General features: G+C 44.7%; 1 protein-coding gene across 4 annotated transcripts in view; it reads left to right on the plus strand.

The window, feature by feature from the left end:
* The window catches only part of ZNF398 (zinc finger protein 398), a 50,531-nt gene extending 33,853 nt beyond the window's left edge, over window positions 1-16,678 (plus strand). For all 4 annotated transcript variants that reach the window (XM_032762076.1, XM_058427693.1, XM_058427696.1 and 1 more), the window contains 2 exons: window positions 10,134-10,247; window positions 12,328-16,678. In XM_032762076.1, coding sequence (XP_032617967.1) covers window positions 10,134-10,247; window positions 12,328-13,481 — 1,268 coding nt within the window. In that variant the 3' untranslated portion in view covers window positions 13,482-16,678. The remainder of the gene's footprint in view (window positions 1-10,133; window positions 10,248-12,327) is intronic.
* The last annotated feature ends 4,536 nt before the right edge of the window (window positions 16,679-21,214 follow it).

The raw sequence follows: 21,214 nt of genomic DNA on the forward strand, positions 1-21,214 counted from the left end.
GGCGGGATTTACTTTTTATTATTTATTTATTTTGAGATGGAATCTTGCTCTGTAGCCCAGGCTGGAGTGCAGTGGTGTGATCTTGGCTCACTGCAACCTCCACCTCCTGGGTTCAAGGGATTCTCCTGCCTCAGCCTCCCAAATAGCCTATAGGCTCGAACCACCACACCTGGCTAATTTTTTCATTTTTTATAGAGATGGGGTATAGCCATGTTGCCCAGTGTGTTCTCAAACACCTGGACTCAAGTGATCTGCCTGCCTTGGCCTTCCAAAGTGCTAGGATTACAGATGTGAGCCATCATGCTTGACAGTGGCCTGTTTTTGACCAAAACACCATTATGCAGTGCATGACTCCATGTGTCTTGCTCAAAACTGTCCTTATATTCAGCACAAATATAAACCTTTGTACTACTATACAAATGTTACATGGTATGTGACTGCAGTTAGGTACAGCCAACCACTCATCATTTAGGGGAAGTTTTGTATCAGCATAGAGACTACATACAGTAGTCCCCCTTTATTGATGGTATCATTTTCCACAGTTTGTTACCTGCCGTCAACTGTGATATGAAAATATTAAATGGAAAATTCCAGAAATAATTTATAAGTTTTAAATTTGCCATTCTGAGGCCGGGCACGGTGGCTCACGCCTGTAATCCCAGCACTTTGGGAGGCTGAGGCGGGCGGATCACGAGGTCAGGAGATTGAGACCATCCTGGCTAACACGGTGAAACCCCGTCTCTACTAAAAATACAAAAAAATTAGCCCGGCTTAGTTGCGGGCACCTGTAGTCCCAGCTACTCGGGAGGCTGAGGCAGGAGAATGGTGTGGACCCGGGAGGCGGAGCTTGCAGGGAGCTGAGATCGCGCCGCTGCACTCCAGCCTGGGCGACAGAGTGAGACTCTGTCCCCAAAAAAAAAAAAAAAAAAAAAATTTGCCATTCTGAGTAATATGATGAAATCTTGCACTATCCTGCTCTGTCTCATCTGGGGCGTGAATCATCCCTTTGTCCAGTGCATCCACACTGTATACGCTACCTGGCCTAATGGCCACTTAGAAGCTATGTCAACTGTAGCAGTATTGCAGTGCTTATGTTAAGTAACCCCCCGCTCCACCCCTTTTTAAAAACAAATAATGGCCCCAAACTGCAAAAGTAGTAATGGTGGCAATTCAGATGTATCAGAGAAGCCATCAAGTGCTTCCTTTATGTGAAAAGGTGAAATTTCTTGACTTAATAAGGAAGGAAGGAAGTTACATGCTGAGGTTGCCAAGATCTCTGGTAAGAACAAATCTTCTATCTGTGAAACTGTGAAGAAAGTAAAAGAAATTTGTACTAGTTTTACTGTTGCACCTCAAACTGCAAAAGTTACGGTCACAGTGTGTGATAAATACTTAGTTAATATGGAAACAGCATTAAAGGCAAGTACAGGCATCTCCAGGATATTGTGGGTTCAGTTCCAGACTACTGCAATAAAGTGAATATTGCAGTACAAGTCACAATAACTTTTGTTTTCCCAGTGCATGTGAAAGTTAAGTTTACACTATGCTATACAGTCTATTAAGTTGGCAATAAATTATGTCTAAAAAAAAATGTACACACCTTAATTTTAAAATATTGCTAAGAATCCTAACAATCATCTGAGCCTTCAGAGTCATCATCTTTTTGCTAGTGGAGGGTCTTGCCTCAGTATTGATGGCTGCTGACTAATCCAGGTGGTGGTTGCTAAAGGTTGGGGTGGCTGTGGCAATTTCTTTTTTTTTTTTTTTTTTTTTTTTTTTTTTTTGAGACAGTCCTGCTCTGTCGCCCAGACTGGGGTGCAGTGGCACGATCTCGGCTCACTACAACCTCCGACTCCCGAGTTCAAGCAATTCTCTTGCCCCAACCTCCCGAGTAGCTGGGATTACAGGTGCCTACCATCATGCCTGGCTAATTTTTTTGTATTTTTAGTAGAGACAGGGTCTCGCCATGTTGGCCAGGCTGGTCTCGAACTCCTGACCTCAGGTGATCCACCTGTCTCGGCCTCCCAAAGTTCTGGGATTACAAGCGTGAGCCACCACGCCTGGCTGAAATATGTTTGTTTGTTTGTTTATTTATTTATTTATTTATTTAGAGACAGAGTCTAGCTGTGTCACCCAGGCTGGAGTGCATTGATGCTGAAATATATTTCTTATGCAATAAGACTTCAAAGTAAAAATTACTCCTTGATCTGTGGGCTGTAGAATGGATGTTGTTTTACAGGGATGAAAACAATATTCATCTCCTCGTTCATCCCCATCAGAGCTTGTGGGTGACCAGGTGCGTTGTCAATGAGCACTAGTATTTTGAAAGGAATTTTTTCTTCTGAGCAGTAGCTCTGAACAGTGGGCTTAAAATATTCTGTAAACCATGCTGTAACAGTTGTGCTGTCATCCAGGCTTTGTTGTTCCGTTTCTAGTACAGAGGCAGTGTAGATTTAGCATAATTCTTTTTTTTTGAGACAAGTTTGGCTCTTGTTGCCCAGGCAGGAGTGCAATGGCACTATCTCAGCTCACCGCAACCTCCGCCTCCTGGGTTCAAGCAGTTCTCCTGCCTCAGCCTCCTGGGTAGCTGGGAATACAGGCATGCACCACTATGCCCAGCTAATTCTGTATTTTTGGTAGAGACAGGGTTTCTCCATGTTGGTCAGGCTGGTCTCAAACTCCCGACCTCAGGTGGTCTGCCCGCCTTGGCCTCCCAAAGTGCTAGGATTACAGGCATGACCCACCACTCTTGGCCTGATTTAGCATAATTCTTAAGAGCCCTAGGGTTTTCAGAATACTAAAATGAACACTGAGTTCAAGTCACCAGCTGCATCAGCCCATAACAAGAGAGTCAGCTTGTCCTTTGAAGCTTTGAAGCCAGACATTGATTTTTCTCTAGCTATGAAAGTCCCAGATGACATATTCTTCCAATAGAAAGCTGTTTCTTATACATGAAAATTTGTTGTTTAGTGTAGCCACTTTCCTCAAGTAATTGTAGCTAGATCTTCTGGGGACTTGCTGCAGCTTTTCCATTAGCACTTGCTGCTTCGTTTTGCACTTCCTTAAACCTTATCAATCCCACTTCTGCTAGCTTCAGACTTCTACGGCTTCCTCACCTCTACCAGCCTTCATAGAATTAAAGAGATGTTAAGGCCTTACTCTGGATTAGACATTGGCTTAAGGGAATGTTGTGGCTGACTTGATCTTCTATCTAGAGTGCTCAAATCTTCATCATATCAACAATAAGATTATTTTGCTTTCTTCGTCTTGTGTTTACTGGAGTGGCACTTAATTTAAGAGCTTTTCCTTTGCATTTACAATTCGGCTGTTTGGTTCAAGTGGCCTACCTTTCAGCCTACTTCCCCTTGGCTTTTGACATGCCTTCTTTGCTAACCTTAAGCATTCTAGCTTTTGATTTAAAGCGAGAGATGTATAAACTCTTCCTTTCACTTAGAGGCCGTTGTAGGGTTATTAATTGGCCTAATTTCAATATGGTTGTGTCTCAGGGAGTATGGAGGTCCTAGGAGAGGGAGGGAGAAAGGCAGGGGAATGGCTGAGTCATTGGACCAGTCAGAACAACACATAAAACATTTATTAAGTTCGTCATCTTATATGGGTGTGGTTTTGTGGTGCCCCAAAACAATTACGATAATTACATCAAAGGTCACTGATCACAGGCCAGGTGCCGGGGCTCATGCCTATAATCCCAGCACTTTGGGAGGCCAAGGTAGGAGGATTGCTTGAGCTGAGGAGTTGGAGACCAGCCTGGGCAAAATGGTGAGACTCCATCCCTACTAAAATACAAAAAATTAGCCAGATGTGGTGGTACGTGCCTGTAGTCCCAGCTACTCGATAGGCTGAGGCAGGAGAATCGCTTGAACCAGAAAGGCAGAGGTTGCTGTGAGCCGAGATTGCACCATTTCACTCCAGCCTGGGCAGTAGAACCAGACTTTGTCTCCAAAAGAAAGAAAAAAAAAAAGTAGAACCAGACTTTTTCTCCAAAAGAAAGAAAAAAAAAAAGATCACTGATCACAGATCACCATTAACATACATAATAATAATGAAAAAATTAGGAATATTATAAGAATTACCAAAATGTGACCAGGTGTGGTGGCTCACACCTGTAATCCCAGCACTTTGGGAGGCCAAGGCAGGCGAATCACCTGAGGTCAGGAGTTCAAGACCAGCCTGGCCAACATGGTGAAACCCTGTCTCTACTAAAATACAAAAATTATACAGGCATGATGGCGGGTGCCTGTAATCCCAACTACTTGGGAGGCTGAGACGTGAGAATCGCTTGAACCCGGGAGATAGTGGTTGCAGTGAGCCAAGATGGTGCCACTGCACTCCAGCCTGGGCAGCTGAGCGAGACTCTGTCTCAAAAAAACAAAAAAAAATAGAAGTGCCAAAATGTGACAGAGGCACAAAAAGAGCACATGATGTTGCTGCCGATGGACTTGCCTCAAGAAGGGTGCTACAAACCTTTAGTTTTTTTTTGTTTTGTTTTGTTTTTGTTTTTGTTTGAGACAGAGTCTTGCTCTGTCGCCCAAGCTGGAGTGCAGTGGCGTGATTTCGGCTCACTGCAAGCTCTGCCTCCCGGGTTCATGCCATTCTCCTGCCTCAGCCTCCCAGGTAGCTGGGACTACAGGCACCCGCCACCACGCCTGGCTAATTTTTTTTGTATTTTTTAGTAGAGACGGGGTTTTACCGTGTTAGCCAGGATGGTCTCGATCTCCTGACCTCGTGATCTGCCTGCCTTGGCCTCCCAAAGTGCTGGGATTACAGGCGTGAGCCACCGTGCCCGGCCTTCCATCTTTAGTTTGTAAAAACAAAACAGAAAGCAGTATCTGTGAGGTGCAATAAAACAAGATATACTTTTTAAGTATATATAGGTTTCATTACTGTCTGAGGTTTCAAGTATCCACTGGGGGGTCTTGGAACATATTCCTTATGATAAATGGGGGACTACTGCATTTACTTATATATTTACAAAGAAACAATGGAAGATTAAAACAATAATTAGTAAGAATGGCTTCCCTGTACAAGGAGAGAGGGAATAAGATGGAAGCTAGACTTCTCTGAATATATCTTGTTTTATAGTTTTGATTTCAGAACCCTGTAGATATTTCACATATTTATTATTATTTTTTTTTTTTTGAGACAGAGTTTTGCTCTTGTCACCCAGGCTGGAGTGCAATGGCACAATCTTGGCTTACTGCAACCTCTGCCTCCTGGGTTGAAATGATTCTCCTGCCTCAGCCTCCCAAGTAGCTGGGATTAGAGGCATGCGCCACCACGCCCAGCTAATTTTTGTATTTTTAATAAAGACAGGGTTTTGCCATATTGGCCAGGCTGGTCTTGAACTCCTGACCTCAGATGATCCGCCCGCCTTGGCCTCCCAAATTGCTAGGATTACAGGCGTGAGCCACTGTGCCCGGCCTATTTTTATTTTTTAATTTTAGTAGAGACAGGTTTTACTATGTTGCCCAAGCTGGTCTTGAACTCCTGAGCACAAGCCATCCTCTGCCCTGGCCTCCCAAAGTGTTGGGACTACAGGTGTGAGCTACCTCGCCTGGCCTACGTAGTTTTTAAAAATTAATTTTAAGGGCCAGGCATGGTGGCTCACAGCTGTAATCCCAGCACTTGGGGAAGTGAGGTGGGCAGATAATTTGAGGTCAGGAGTTCGAGACCAGCCTGGCCAACATGGTGAAACCTCATCTCTACTAAAAATACAAAAATTAGCCAGGCACGGTGGCATGCACAGTCCCAGCTACTTGGGAGGCTGAGGCAGGAAGGTCGTTTGAACCCGGGAGGCAGAGTTGCAGTGAGCCAAGATCACATCACTGCACTCCAGTCTGGGAAACAGAGAAAGACTGTCTCAAAAAAAAAAAAAAAAGGCCGGGCACAGTGGCTCACGCCTGTAATCCCAGCACTTTGGGAGGCTGAGGTGGGCGGATCACCTGAGGTTGGGAGTTTGAGACCAGCCTGACTAACATGGAGAAACCTCATCTCTGCTAAAAATACAAAATTAGCCGGGCGTGGTGGTGCGTGCCTGTAATCCCAGCCTCTTGGGGGGCTGAGGCAGGAGAATCGCTTGAACCCGGGAGGCAGGGGTTGTGGTGAGCCAAGATCGTGCCATTGCACTCCAGCCTGGGCAACGAGCAAAAACTCCATCTCAAAAAAAAAAAAAAAAAAGATCAACTAAACCTAACTGTGTATCAGTTGGTGACATAAATACATACAGAAGATTTATTTCAAATGACTTTAAAACATAGTATTTTAACTGTCCCTAGATATATATATATCCTAAAAACTAAATCACACACAAAAAATCTTGAGTTCATATATTTGTTGATACTGGTATTATTTTGAAACATACATTTGATTAAAGCAAAGATTATGTTAATGTCATTAGGAACCAAGGTTTTCAGGTTAAGAGAGAAAAGATATAAGTATAAAGTAAAAGGACTTAAGCCCTGTAACCTTAAATATTAATCCAAAATATTAATATCGACTCAGGACACTTTTCTAGAATTGTGTATTTTATACCTTTATTCATCGAAAAATCCTAGAAGCAATGGTAACTGATGAGCAGTTAACAGCCCTATTATAAATTGCATTTCTCAGAGACCATTGATTGTGAGCCTAGAGGAGGAAATGTACAAGATAAGCCTGGGATGGTTTGTCATACCACAAAGGAAGGAAAGTAGACGTCTGAGATTGTGTGAAAAGGACATAGAACTAATCTGCAGGGGCTCCCGATGGCCAAAGAAGGGACAATTTAAGCATTCAAAAGAATAATGGGGCCGGGCATGGTGGCTCACGCCTGTAATCCCAGCACTTTGGGAAGCTGAGGAGGATGGATCACCTGAGGTCGGGAGTTAGAGACCAGCCTGACCAACATGGAGAAACCCTGTCTCTACTAAAAATACAAAATTAGCTAGGCATGGTGGCACATGCCTGTAATCCCAGCTACTTAAGAGGCTGAGGCAGGAGAATGACTTGAACCTGGGAGACAGAGGTTGCGGTGAGCTGAGATCACACCATTGTACTCTAGCCTAGGCAACAAGAGCAAAAACTCTGTCTCAAAAAAATTAAATTAAATTAAAAGAATAATGGGCTAGGCATGGTGACTCACACCTGTAATCCCAGCACTTTGGGAGGCCAAGGCAGACAGATCACCTGAGGTCAGGATTTTGAGACCAGCCTGGCCAACATGGTGAAACCCTTTCTCTACTAAAAATACAAAAATTAGCCGGGTGTGGTGACACACACCTGTAATCCCAGCTATTTGGGAAGCTGAGACGGGAGAATTGCTTGAATTCGGGAGGTGGAGGTTGCAGTGAGCTGAGATCGTGCCACTGCACTCCAGCCTGGGTGACAGAGCAAGACTCCGTCTCAAAAAAAAAAAAAAAGAGAAAGAATAGGCTGGGCAAGGTGGCTCAGATGCCTGTAATCCCAGTACTTTGGGAGGCCGAGCTGGGTTGATCACTTGAGGTCAGGAGTTTGAGACCAGCCTCATCAATATGGTGAAACAAAATTAGCTAGGCATGGTGGCGGGCGCCTGTAATCCCAACTACTTGGGAGGCTGAGGCAGGAGAACCGCTTGAATCCGAAAGTTTCAGGTTGTAGGGAGCCAAGATCGCGACATTGCAGTCCAGCCTGGGTAGCAAAGTGAGACTCCATCTCAAAAAAAAAATAAAAAAGAAGAATGACTGCAATGGATTGAAACTAATCAAATATATAACAGTCTGTAAATTTATAATGATCAACAATAAGACTTTGATCAAAAAGTGAAAACCTCTTGAATCACATTTGGTGGTTTCTAGAGCACTAACTCATCATCCAGAAATTTTTTTTTTTTTTTAAGATGGAGTCTCGCTCTGTCGCCCAGGCTAGAGTGCAGTGGCGCAATCTCAGCTCACTGCAACCTCCACCTCCTGGGTTCAAGCAATTCTTCTGCCTCAGCCTCCTAAGTAGCTGGGATTATAGGCGCGCGCCCCACAGCCAACTAATTTTTGTATTTTTAGTAGAGACGGGGTTTTACCATGTTGGTCAGGGTGGTCTTGAACTCCTGACCTCGTGACCTGCCCGCCTCGGCCTCCCAAAGTGCTGGGATTACAGGCGTGAGCCACTGTGCCCAGCCCATTCAGAAAAGTTTTAAAAACAAGCAGGTAAGTGTTTTAAAAGTCAGGGTTTTTGGCTAGGCATGGTGGGTCATGCCTATAATCCCAGCACTTTGGGAGGTTGAGGCAGGTGGGTCACCTGAGCCCAGGAGTTCAAGAACAGCCTAAGCAACATAGTGAGACCCCATCTTTACCAAAAATACAAAGAATTAGCTGGGCTTGGTGGCACACACCTGTGGTCCTAGCTACTAGGGAGACCAAGGTGGGATAATCACTTGAGCGTGGGAGGCAGAGGTTGCAGTAAGCCAAGATCATGCCACTGTAGTCCAGCCTAGGTGACAGAGTGAGACCCTGTCTCAAAAACAAACAAAAGTCGGATGTTTTGAATGGGAAGTTAATCCTCTGGATATCGGTTAAGAGGTTTTCTTCCTTATATCCAGTCTTTCCCCCTCTGCCTTTTTCCTCATAGATATGTATGTGTATAACATCTGGAAGAGAACAAAGATAAGATTAGACTATGTTTAATACACTTCAGCTTTGCTTTTAGGTTAGAACAGGAAGTTGGAAAGGCAACTGTTGCATGTGCTAAAATCTATTTTCCAAATTGCTCCCCATAACTGATGGTCTTTTGGGCTTTTGTCTTATCCCAGCCTCTTATTTCTGCTTTGAGAACACCTTTAGATTTCAGTGGCGTCTAACTGATTTAAAAGACATTGGGTAAAGTAGTGAGTTCTGTTAATTTGCTGTGAATTAAACCATATTCTGCCCATAAGGCTGTGTTTGAGAAATAACTATAGAGAGCTTCAGGGTACTCTCTGGAGCTTGACAAGCTCTCTTGTCAGTTTGCCAGCTTGTCCATTTAGTCCAAAAAAAAAAAGCCGTATAGGCCTAGGTTGTAATAGCTAGCACAGCTGTTTTGGTACTGATCAGATGAGGCATGTTGTGTGCAAAGCCTCTATAGGCTGTGCCCTTTTTCTTTCAGAAAGAACCCCCAAGACCTGAAGGACTTGCCAATACTATATTCTTCCCCCCCTCCCAGCATTTAGGAAACAATGATTTGTATCATTTAATAGACAAAGATAATATATCTCTTAGAAAGAGCCCAGAATTGGGAATCTGAAAAGTGTGTTTCTAGGGAGTTGAATTCTGCATCTATACTAACCTAACTTTGTAATTCTGGAAGTTGATTTGTTTGTTTGTTTGTTTGTTTGTTTGTTTGTTTGTTTTGAGATGGAGTTTTTTTGCTCGTTGCCCAGGCTGGAGTGCAATGGTGCAATCTCGGCTCACTGCAACCGCTGCCTCCCAGGTTCAAGCGATTCTCTTGCCTCAGCCTCCTGAGTAGCTGGGATTACAGGCGCCTGCCACCACTCCTGAGTAATTTTTTTTATTTTTATTAGAGACAGGGTTTTGCCATGTTGGCCAGGCTCATCTTGAACTCTTGACCTCAGATGATCCACTTGCCTTGGCCTCCCAAAGTTCTGGGCTTGCACGCATGAGCTACCACACCCAGCCTGTATGCATTTTTTAAAAGGCTGGTTCTGTGTTATTGTTATAGTTATTTAGAAATAAATATTTGGGGCTGGGCGCGGTGGCTCAAGCCTGTAATCCCAGCACTTTGGGAGGCCAAGGCGGGCGGATCATGAGGTCAGGAGATCGAGACCATCCTGGCTAACATGGTGAAACCCCATCTCTACTAAAAAAAAAAAAAAACAAAAAAAAAACCAAAAACTTAGCTGGGCATGGTGGCGGGCGCCTGTAGTCCCAGCTACTCGGGAGGCTGAGGCGGGGGGATAATGGTGTGAACCTGGGAGGCGGAGCTTGCAGTGAGCCATCGCGCCACTGCACTCCAGCCTGGGTGACAGAGTGAAACTCTGTCTCAAGAAAAAAAAAAGAAAAAAAAGAAAAGAAAAATATTTGGGGCAAAATATAGTATTCAACAAACCAACATGATTATCTCACTTCTTATTCAAGTTCATGAAGTCCATTTTTTTTCCTCCCACAAATTAGAGCCTGGTATTTCAACATCAGATATTCTGTCTTGGATTAAACAAGAAGAAGAGCCTCAGGTTGGGGGCCCACCAGAGTCCAAGGAGAGTGACGTGTACAAAAGCACTTATGCTGGTGAGTGTGAAATTAAAGAGGTGTTCATGTCCATATCCAGCTCATGCCAGGACTGACTGAAGAAACAGCAGGTGAAATTTGTAAAGGCAAATATGTGGGAGAAGAATGAGGGAAAGAAACAAAGCCATGCTCACCATTATGAATGAAACCAAACAGTCACTAAGATAAATTTTAAGTAAATGAGAAAATACACTCTTACATGCAAAGACAAATGAGAATTGTCAGAAGAAGAAAAATAAGTGCATACAGACGAACCAAAATTATGGGGGTAGGGAAAGACAGAAAAACATTTGAAAATCATGTAGAAAGGGTAGAAAAAGTGGGAGTAGGGTAGGGAGACAAGCCCTGGAGACAGAAATGGCCGTGGGGAGGTGTAAATGGGAATGTTAAGTAAGAGCCCTCCCTCAGTGAAAGGAAAATCAATGATGGGAGAAGAAATAGAAGTATCTTTCTTCTAAGATACTTTTGCCATTTGTATTGTAGAAGAGAATCTCAAGATCAGAAGGGTCCCAGTCATTTATACAGCTTAATGCAGTCTTTTTTTTTTTTTAGTATTTTCTGTGCTCTGTGTTCTTTTAGACTGGGAAACACAAATGAAAAATAAGACAGTTTTAGCTCTTGAAGAAACTTATACTAGGGACATACATATCAGTACTAGGCAAGCCTGTTAGGATGAGTGGGGTGGATGACTTATATAAATGAATGAGAAGTTTCAGGAACATGCATCAGGTTGGGCTTGGTGACTCGTGCCTGTAAGCCCAGCATTTTGGGAGGAGGTTGAGGTAGGTGGATCACCCAAGCCCAGGAGTTCAAGACCAGCCTGGGTAACATAGGGAGTCCCTGTCTGTAAAAAAAAAAAAGGAGAATATGCATCAGTTTTAGTTTAGGTATTTAGATAAGACCTAAAGAAGGGCATAAAGCCACAATTGTACCTTAAAAGATAGGTATGATATGGCTGGGTAAAATTTGGGAAGATGGGGAGAGAGGGGTAGCGTTCTGCAAAAGGGAGGACAGAATAAGTAAAGATGCATAGCAGAAATGTGTACTCTGTTCTCAGGGGAAGTAAAGAGACAGCTGACCACAGTGATGGGTTGATCTGATAGAATACAGAGAAATAGGAATAGGTAATTATGTGATTTTAGGCTTTGTCACAACAGGCAATAGAGAAAGTTCTTGAGTAGAGGTAAAATATAGTGAAAGTAATGTTGGGAAGATTGATGCCAAGGATTTTCTGTTTCTTAACAGATAGCATAGAAGAGGTACAGTGTTAAATTTTCTGATGAGGGCTGGGCGCGGTGGCTCATGCCTGTAATCCCAACACTTTGGGAGGCTGAGGCAGGTGGACCACTTGATGCCAGGAGTTCGAGACCCCTGGTCAACATGGCAAAACCCCATCTCTACTAAAAATATAAAAATTACCTGAGCACAGCCAGACGCGGTGGCTCACGCCTGTAATCCCAGCACTTTGGGAGGCCGAGGTGGGTGGATCATGAGGTCAGGAGATCAAGACCATCCTGGCTAACACCGTGAAACCCTGTCTCTAATAAAAAGACAAAAAAATTAGCTGGGCCTGGTGGTGGGCGCCTGTAGTCCCAGCTACTCGGGAGGCTGAGGCAGGAGAATGGCGTGAACCCAGAAGGCGGAGCTTGCAGTGAGTCGAGATTGCGCCACTGCACTCCAGCCTGGGTGACAGAGCAAGACTCTGTCTCAAAAAAAAAAAAAAAATTACCTGAGCACGGTAGTGCATGCCTGTAATCCTAGCTACTCGGGAGGCTGAGGCAGGAGAATCGCTTGAACCCAGGAAGTGGAGGCTGCAGTGAGCCAAGGTCACGCCACTGCACTCCATCATGGGCGACAGAACGTGATTCTGTCATAAAATAAATTTAAAATGTCATTTCATTTCTCTGATGATTTGCCACAGAGACCACAGATGTCTTGGTTATTATTGCAGCCTTCTGCTGAATTTCTGATCTGAGCTAGTTAAGAGCTTAGAGTGATCTGTTAGAGCTGGGTAGGAATGCATGAGAGTTGCTAGTGAGACAGTTGTTGATGGGTATAACTCTGGAGTCTTTTCTTTCAGATGAAGAGCTTGTCATCAAAGCTGAAGGCCTTGCTAGATCCTCGTTGTGCCCTGAGGTTCCAGTCCCTTTCTCTTCTCCACCAGCAGCAGCAAAGGATGCTTTTTCAGATGTGGCTTTCAAAAGCCAGCAGTCTACATCCATGACACCTTTTGGACGTCCAGCCACTGACCTGCCTGAAGCCTCTGAGGGACAAGTGACTTTTACTCAGTTGGGTAGCTATCCCCTCCCACCTCCAGTTGGTGAGCAGGTGTTCTCATGCCACCACTGTGGCAAGAGTCTCAGCCAAGACATGTTGCTGACCCACCAATGTAGCCATGCTACTGAGCACCCCTTACCCTGTGCCCAGTGCCCTAAGCACTTTACTCCACAGGCAGACCTCAGCAACACATCCCAGGACCATGCCAGTGAGATGCCCCCCACCTGCCCACACTGTGCCAGGACTTTTACTCACCCGTCAAGACTTACCTACCATCTTCGGGTCCATAACAGCACTGAGCGTCCTTTCCCCTGTCCTGATTGCCCCAAGCGCTTTGCTGACCAGGCTCGACTCACCAGCCACCGGAGAGCTCATGCAAGCGAAAGGCCCTTCCGCTGTGCCCAGTGTGGCAGGAGCTTCAGCTTGAAAATCAGCCTCCTCCTCCACCAGCGGGGTCATGCACAAGAGCGCCCTTTCTCCTGCCCTCAGTGTGGCATTGACTTCAACGGCCACTCGGCCCTGATCCGCCACCAGATGATCCACACAGGCGAGCGTCCTTACCCCTGCACTGACTGCAGTAAGAGCTTCATGCGCAAGGAGCACCTGCTGAACCACCGGCGGCTGCACACAGGCGAGCGGCCCTTCAGTTGTCCTCACTGTGGCAAGAGCTTCATCCGCAAGCACCACCTAATGAAACACCAGCGCATCCACACCGGGGAGCGGCCCTACCCCTGCTCCTACTGTGGCAGGAGCTTCCGCTACAAACAGACACTCAAGGACCACCTGCGTTCGGGCCACAATGGAGGCTGTGGGGGTGATAGTGACCCATCAGGTCAGCCACCCGACCCACCAGGTCCCCTCATAACTGGGCTTGAAACTTCTGGCCTGGGTGTCAACACTGAAGGTCTAGAGGCCAATCAGTGGTATGGGGAAGGGAGTGGAGGGGGAGTTTTATAAATCCAAATCTCTGTGGCTTCATGGTTGTTTATGCTCACAGCAGGGCACAAAATCCAAGAGAAGGTCTGTGAGCCCCACCCAACACCCACAGTAATTATTATCTGGCACATCAATGAATTTGGGGTCCTATACACTTGACTAGAGACATGCTTGTGTTTTGGAATTTCACACCCTTACAAGAATACCACATTTTGAAACCCAGAAAGACCTGGAAAGGAGCCCAGCATGTCCATCTTTTCAAAGATACAACAAAAGCAGAAGTTACAAGAATATTGTGGAGAGGTTGGAAAGCAGGATTTAACCTCTGGTTCTCTTGTTCTTGGAGAACAGCAGGTTGATAGTAGGTTATGTCTCTAGGTAGAGACAGGTACATGAGAAGAGCCTCCAAAACTGGAAGCCCATCATGAGGCATGAGAATGTTTAACTCTAAAGCCTTTTATTAGCTCCTTGATAGCTAAGATGGTTGTTGGAGAAAGTGCTTAAGCCACTGTTTATGTTGCTGCCTCCTCTCTCAAAACCAGCCAAGATCTGTTCACACACCTCTGTGGCTGCCTTTCCCTGAAACATGGTAACTCAAGACTGCCTGCCTAGGTTTCTTAGATTAATTATTCACATACATTTTGTTTAATATTGGTTGAACAAGAATTCTGACTTTAAAAGATTATTAAGGAGAACATTCCTTAACTATACTGGCTTGATTTGAAACAGGCTCTTATTGCCATTTAAACTGCCAGAAATCTTTGCCAAGGTCCTGCCTAAAAAATTGGAAACAGTTTTCTCAGCCCCAGCTTTAAAAGCTAGAGATCTCAGAGAAATAGCTGGCTTAACAATGACAGAACAGCCTAAAATTTGTGCCTACACCATGTTCTGAGAGTCGTTCATATCAAATTCTTATCTTTTCCAAGCCAGTAAGTTGGCTTCTCCATTCCTGGTGTCTGATATTCTTGACACTCATCAGCAACAAAGATCACAGCACTTTCCAGAAGCATGGAGCTTCAGAAAGTGCCAGTGAACTCTTGGTCCTCAGTAGTGAGATGCTAACAGTGTTGTAGTGCAGCTTTCTTGAGCCATCAGAGAAAGTGTATGTTAACCCTATCTGGCTGTATCCCATTGGCAGTGGACAGATTGAGGAACTTCCTAGATCACTGAGAGCTAAGCACCATGCATAGACAACAACAGTTTGTTCTTGCCTGTGTTGCTTTTAGGGACTTTGACTACCACGTGTTCTTTTCTTGGGGTGACTTAATCACCTGGGAGCATCTGAGTCTGCTCCTAAGTGGCTTTGCAACTGGGCCTAAGTTCTGTTTCCTTTGTGGATCTCAAATTTTCATCTGCAAAATGAGGCTGTTGAAAGGAAAAAAAGTGAGCCTCTAGGAATTATTCAAAAAAAATCTTGTGATACATTCCTTTTCCTGCCAAAATTCTGTCTCTGTCTTTGGCTTCTGTCCAGGCAAAGCTAAATAAGACAGCAAAGTCAAAGCAGATAAATTCTTGTTGAAACTTGACTAAAATTTATTTGATTTGTTGTTTTACTCCCACTTGGAATCCTGAGGTAGAAGACAGAACGCAGAAGTCCTACATCTTGGGCAGCAAACTTGTTTATTCCTATACTCTTGTTTCCTCTGCTTTTTCCTGAGGTGCCTAGAACAAAGTCTGGAAATGTTTAGACAGGATATTTTCTTGGTGATAAGGAAAGGACCCATTTTTTTGCTTATCACCTAACCCAACCTTCCCTCTCTCTAGTTATGCATAACAACACTAGGAGAAGGTGTTAGCCCAGCTAACTTTGCTTCTGGGAAGGCTATGTCTGAACATATTGCTCTGTAGGATAATCACACTTATAAAACATCTGCTCCATGACATTCATACCAGGGACCATGGGAGACACAAGAAATGTGTCTGCTGTCATAACTTATAGTGAAAAAGCCCAATAATACAGAACAAGACATGATGGGCAATACCCTAGCATATTGGGATTAAGAGCTTTCTAGCCAGAATCTGGACCTATACCATGGGAAAATTTAGGGATTCTGGGAATCTCAAAGCCAAGGTTCTGGCTTCATTGGCAACCCACTAGGAACTTGAATGTGAGATTCAGCTCTAGTTTGCACCTTGATTTCCCCAGTGAAAAGGGAGAAGAGCCAAAGTATTGTCTAGGTGCTGAGTTCCCTTTTCTGAGTGGATTTCAAGCATTTGCCAGGGTATGCTGGAGGAGGGATTCCTACAGTAGGTGAGATGTGGGACTAGGTAACACTTTAAATACTTTTTTACTCAAAGATTTGCCAAGAACACAGCTTATTAATGAAAGAGACCTGTGGATTGAATGCTGCAGATAGATCCCGCAGTCCTTTCTGAAAGGAACTGTGTAGCCAGCAGGGACCTAAACTTTGGCAAAAAGCGAACACAATTCAAATAAGAATGAAGCAAGAGCCCTAAAATGGAATGAAAGGGGATGTGCAAGGCCATCCCAGAGAGAAGCAGGTGTGATGCTAATCCTCAGCCCAGGAATAAAAGAGAGTTCAACTGTTATTCTTTTCTTTCATCAATCCCCTATCAGTTAGAACTGCAGGCCAGCTCCAAAGAGTGTTTGCTTAAGATTCAAAAGTGGATAAATAAAATGGATCAGTGGGAAGGACAAGGTGTCCAACAAAGTGTGGAGGAGAAACTCTTGACCCATCAAGTGCTCCTGAGAGAAACCATGCAATTTAACTCTTCAGTTAAAGAAATACATGAGAACTGCTTGTCATGACCAGACAGGATAGGAAAGGGGAAACCCCAGAAACGTGCTCTTCATCTGTCAGCCTTTTGGACCAAGAAGGTGTCACTATCACACATAAGCACCATTCCCTTAGAGTGGATCCAGGTATTGACTATAACCAGATTTACTCTTTGCTTACTAGGTTTTCCATTGTCACCATTGGATGAACCTCTGGTTTAGCCACAGTTGTGAAAATAAATGGAAGGTGGTTGATTGTCTAGAAAGTGCAAGAAGATGGCCCTGCTCCTTTTCTGCTGAACATTGAGTATTGGAAACTCCTACTTCCCTTTTCATTAATAATAAAGTGTGCAAGGGGGGAAGGTGTGGGGCTCTGCTGGGCTTCTCTTGAGCATATCTGAGAAATGATGTTCATGCCTATCTCAACCAGGACCAGACCCTGTGACTTACTAGGTAATAGTCCACAAAAGCCTCGTTGATACATAAAAAGACCTCATCCCAAATGGAATGGGAATCCCAAATTTCTGCTCAGATTTTCTCTGAGGAGGGGGCAGGACACCCGCCCTTCCTGTCATGTCTTAGCTTCTTAAACTTCTAAAAGCATCCTCAGTGGCTGCCTTGAGGGCAGCTCAGTAGCCATGAGCAAAACATCTTTCTTTCTCAAAAATATTTTCTTATGGACAAGGACCTCTGATGTCACCAAATATGTTTTTTTTTCTTTCTTTGTGCCTGATATTTCTTTTTTCTCTTTTCTTTTTTTTTTTTTTTTTTTGAGACGGAGTCTTGCTCTGTTGCCCAGGCTGGAGTGCAGTGGCACAGTCTCGGCTCACTGCACTCCGCCTCCCGGGTTCATGCCATTCTCCTGCCTCAGCCTCCTGAGTAGCTTAGGACTACAGGCGCCTGCCACTACACCTGGCTAATTTTTTTGACTAAAGTCTCATTCTATCCATATAATAACTCCAAAGCTACACAAAACCGAAAAAGTTCTAGCAAAAGTATAATATTTTGTTTTAAATATAAAATATACATTTAATTCACTTTTTCAAAACAGGAAAACAAAGTAATTCTTTTGCTAGGGTGCTAGGGTAATTCAATGATTAATTTTCCCTATAAATTTTGTGTAATGTAAAGCTCTTTGTGTAAACTTTTTTTTTTTTTTTTGAGATGGAGTCTCGTTCTGTTGCCCATGCTAGAGTGCAGTGGCCCAATCTCAGCTCATTGCAACCTCTGGCTCCCAGGTTCAAGCAATTCTCCTGCCTCAGCCTCCCAGGTAGCTGGGATAACAGGCACCTGCCATCATGCCCAGCTAATTTTTGTATTTTTAGTAGAGATGGGGTTTCACCATGTTGGCCAGGCTGGTTTCGATCTCCTGACCTCAAATAATCCACCTGCCTCGGCCTCCCAAAGTACTGGGATTACAGCCACCAAGCCCAGCTGTGTGGTTTTTGTTTTTGGTTTTTTGAGACGGAGTCTCACTCTGTCCCCCAGGCTGGAGTGCAGTGGCGTGATCTCAGCTCACTGCAACCTCCGCCTCCCAGGTTCAAGAGATTCTCCTGCCTCAGCTTCCTGAGTAGCTGGGACTACAGGCGCCACCACACCCAGCTAATTTTTTATTTTTAGTAGAGACAGGTTTTTACGATGTTGGCTAGGCTAGTCACGAATTCCTGACTTCAGGTAATCTTCCTGCCTCGGCCTCCCAAAGTGCTGGGATTACAGGAGTGAGCCACCGCGTCCGGCCCGCATAAAGCATTTTTAATGTTTTTGTAAGAATAAGAATTATTGTCATGAAAAAGATCCTGGAAAGCAAGTCAGGAGGCCAGAGTTTTAACCTTGCTTTTAGTTTTCTCATTCATAATGTGAGGATAATACCTAGTTTACAAAGGTGTTGTGAAGATCAAATCAGGAAAGTTTTCTTTTTTTTTTTTGAGATGGAGTCTTGCTCTGTCACCCAGGCTGGAGTGCAGTGGTGCAATCTCAGCTCACTGCAACCTCTCCCTCCGGGGTTCAAGCGATTCTCCTGCCTCAGCCTCCTGTGTAGGTGGGAATACAGGCGCCCACACCCCCACCACCCCCGGCTAATTTTTGTATTTTTAGTAGAGGGGGATTTCACGGTGTTGGTCAGGCTGGTCTTGAACTCCTGACCTCCTGATCCGCCCTCCTCGGCCTCCCAAAGTGGTGGGATTACAGGCATGAGCCACCGCACCTGGCAGGAAAGATTTTAAAGTGTTTTGAAGTCTATATGTCAAACATAAGACAGTGTTGATACAGTAGTTGCAGGAGAATTACTTTGTTAACCAGTTAAACAATACCATGGGTCATATTGATGCTTCTCTTCAAGACTGGGCAGAGGCTGGGTGTGAGGGCTCACTCATGTTATCCCACCACTTTGGGAGGCCGAGGCAGGAGGATCACTTGAGCCCAGGAGTTTGAGACCAGCCTGAGCAATATAGTGAGACCCCCGTCTCTACCAAAAAATTTTTAAAAAGCTGGGTGTGGTGGCACATGCCTGTAGTCTCAGCTACTTTGAGGCTGAGGTGGGAGAATCCCTTCAGCCCGGGAGGTTGAGGCTGCAGTGAGCCATGATTGCGCCACTGCACTCCAGCCTGGGTGACAGAGTGAGACCTTGTCACACACACACAAAAAAGGCAGTAGTAGTTTGTTTCCAATTTGCTTGCCTATGATGAGGAGAAGCTAGCCCAAGATTGCAATTTGGGGAGCAATAGGAGAAGTGGAAGTATGGACAGAGATGAAAAAATTTAATGCCAAAAAATTAGTTTCACATGTATAGTGTGTTTAGCTCTGGCAGCAACTTTTGTAAGATAACCACTTGTATGTATACTAAGAATTAGAACATCAGGAAGGCAGGCACGTTACTGGAGAGAGTTGACTAAACAAGCAGGATTCAAAATTAAGGATGTACATCAATCTGTGTACATCAGGTCAATTCTTGGCCTTGAGTTCATAATTTTATTTATTTATTTATTTTTATTTTTGTTTTTTGAGACGGAGTCTCGCTCTGTCGCCCAGGCTGGAGTGCAGTGGCGCAATCTCGGCTCACTGCAAGCTCCGCCTCCCGGGTTCACGCCATTCTCCTGCCTCAGCCTCTCCTGGTAGCTGGGACGACAGGCGCCCGCCACCACGCCTGGCTAATTTTTTGTATTTTTTTAGTAGAGACGGGGTTTCACTGTGGTCTCGATCTCCTGACCTCGTGATCCGCCCGCCTTGGCCTCCCAAAGTGTTGGGATTACAAGCGTGAGCCACCGCGCCTGGCCGAGTTCATAATTTTAAAAAATTGTGTACCTACAAGCCACCCTCAGTGATTAAAGAGCAGGAACAAGAATAATTACACCAATCATATTTATGTTATTAGCCAAGAAAGTAGTCATTTAGAGTGTTTATTTTCCCAGATGGTCTTGTGTGGCTGAGACAAGGAGATGAGTAGGAGGAAGATTCTGATGCACTAGTTTGTTTTGGGCTGAACTTTACAATAACCTGGGGAGCTTAAAAAAATATTTATGCCAAGGCCCACCATGGCATGATTTAATTGGTGTGTGATAAGGCCCGGATGTTTTGTTTTTTAGAGTTCTCCCAAGTGATTTTAATGTGCCTGCAAGGTATAGAAGATCAGAGAGAAGGTGAATTATTGGACTGGAAATGGCTACTTAGCGTGCTTTACTGGAGCAGGGAGCTGTGGATTGGAGATTAGTAAAGGGTCTTTGAATCCACAATGGGAAGTCATAATTTGATTCTAGAGGCAGGACTCAGAAGGATATAAAGCTATGGGAATGGTGGTTGAAAAAGTTCTGACCTCAATAGTTAGGAGCTCTAGAGTCAGTGGGAAAAGCAGCATTCACTTCAGGCTGCAGAGCTGTGTCCAGAGCCTGTGATTAAAAAAAAAAAGTTGGCAGGACTAGGGGAGCACAGATGAGACTGGCACCCCATGCCTATGCTGTAGACCTAACTAACTTCCAGAATGGTGAGGCTAGTGCCTCCTCATAAGAGCAGTTTAGTGAAGAACAAAAAGAGACTTTAGTCGACATCCTTACCAACTTGGATTTAACAATAACACATGGTTTTTTTTGTTATTGTTGTTTGTTTGTTTTTTTGTTTTGTTTTGAGATGGAGTCTCGCTCTGTGGACCAGGCTGGAGTGCAATGGCGCGATCTTGGCTCACTGCAAGCTCCGCCTTCCGAGTTCGCGCCATTCTTCTGCCTCAGCCTCTGGAGTAGCTGGGACTACAGTCGCCTGGCTATTTTTTAAAATTCATTTTATTTTATTTTTTTATTTGTATTTTTAGTAGACACGGGGTTTCACTGTGTTAGCCAGGATGGTTTCTATCTCCTGACCTGGTGATCTGCCCGCCTCGGCCAAAGTGTTGTGATTACAGGCTTGAGTCACCGTGCCTGGCCAACACTTGGTTTTAATACCTTATTTTTAATTTGGAAGAACTAGGATGTTTCTGTATAAGCACTAGACTTTATTTTACATGAATTTCGGCCATTTTTAATAATCAAATCTGCACTTAAAAGCTGAAAGGAGGCCGGGCGTGGTGGCTCAAGCCTGTAATCCCAGCACTTTGGGAGGCCGAGGCGGGCGGATCACAAGGTCAGGAGATCGAGACCATCCTGGCTAACATGGTGAAACCCCGTCTCTACTAAAAATACAAAAAATTAGCCGGGCGTGGTGGCGGGCGCCTGTAGTCCCAGCTACTCGGGAGACTGAGGCAGGAGAATGGCGTGAACCCAGGAGGCGGAGCTTGCAGTGAGCCGAGATCGCGCCACTGCACTCCAGCCTGGGGGACAGAACGAGACTCCGTCTCAAAAAAAAAAAAAAAAAAAAAAGCTGAAAGGTTGCTGGGCGCGTGGCTCATGCCTGTAATCCCAGCACTTTGAGAGGCTGAAGTGGATCGCTTGAGGTCAGGAGTTCGAGACCAGCCTGGCCAACATGGCGAAATCCCGTCTCTACTAAAAATGCAAAAATTAGCCGGGGGTGGCGGCGCATGCCTGTAATCCCAGCT

Source organism: Hylobates moloch, unplaced genomic scaffold, assembly GCF_009828535.3.
Source record: "Hylobates moloch isolate HMO894 unplaced genomic scaffold, HMol_V3 SCAFFOLD_1, whole genome shotgun sequence".
NCBI lineage: Eukaryota > Metazoa > Chordata > Mammalia > Primates > Hylobatidae > Hylobates > Hylobates moloch.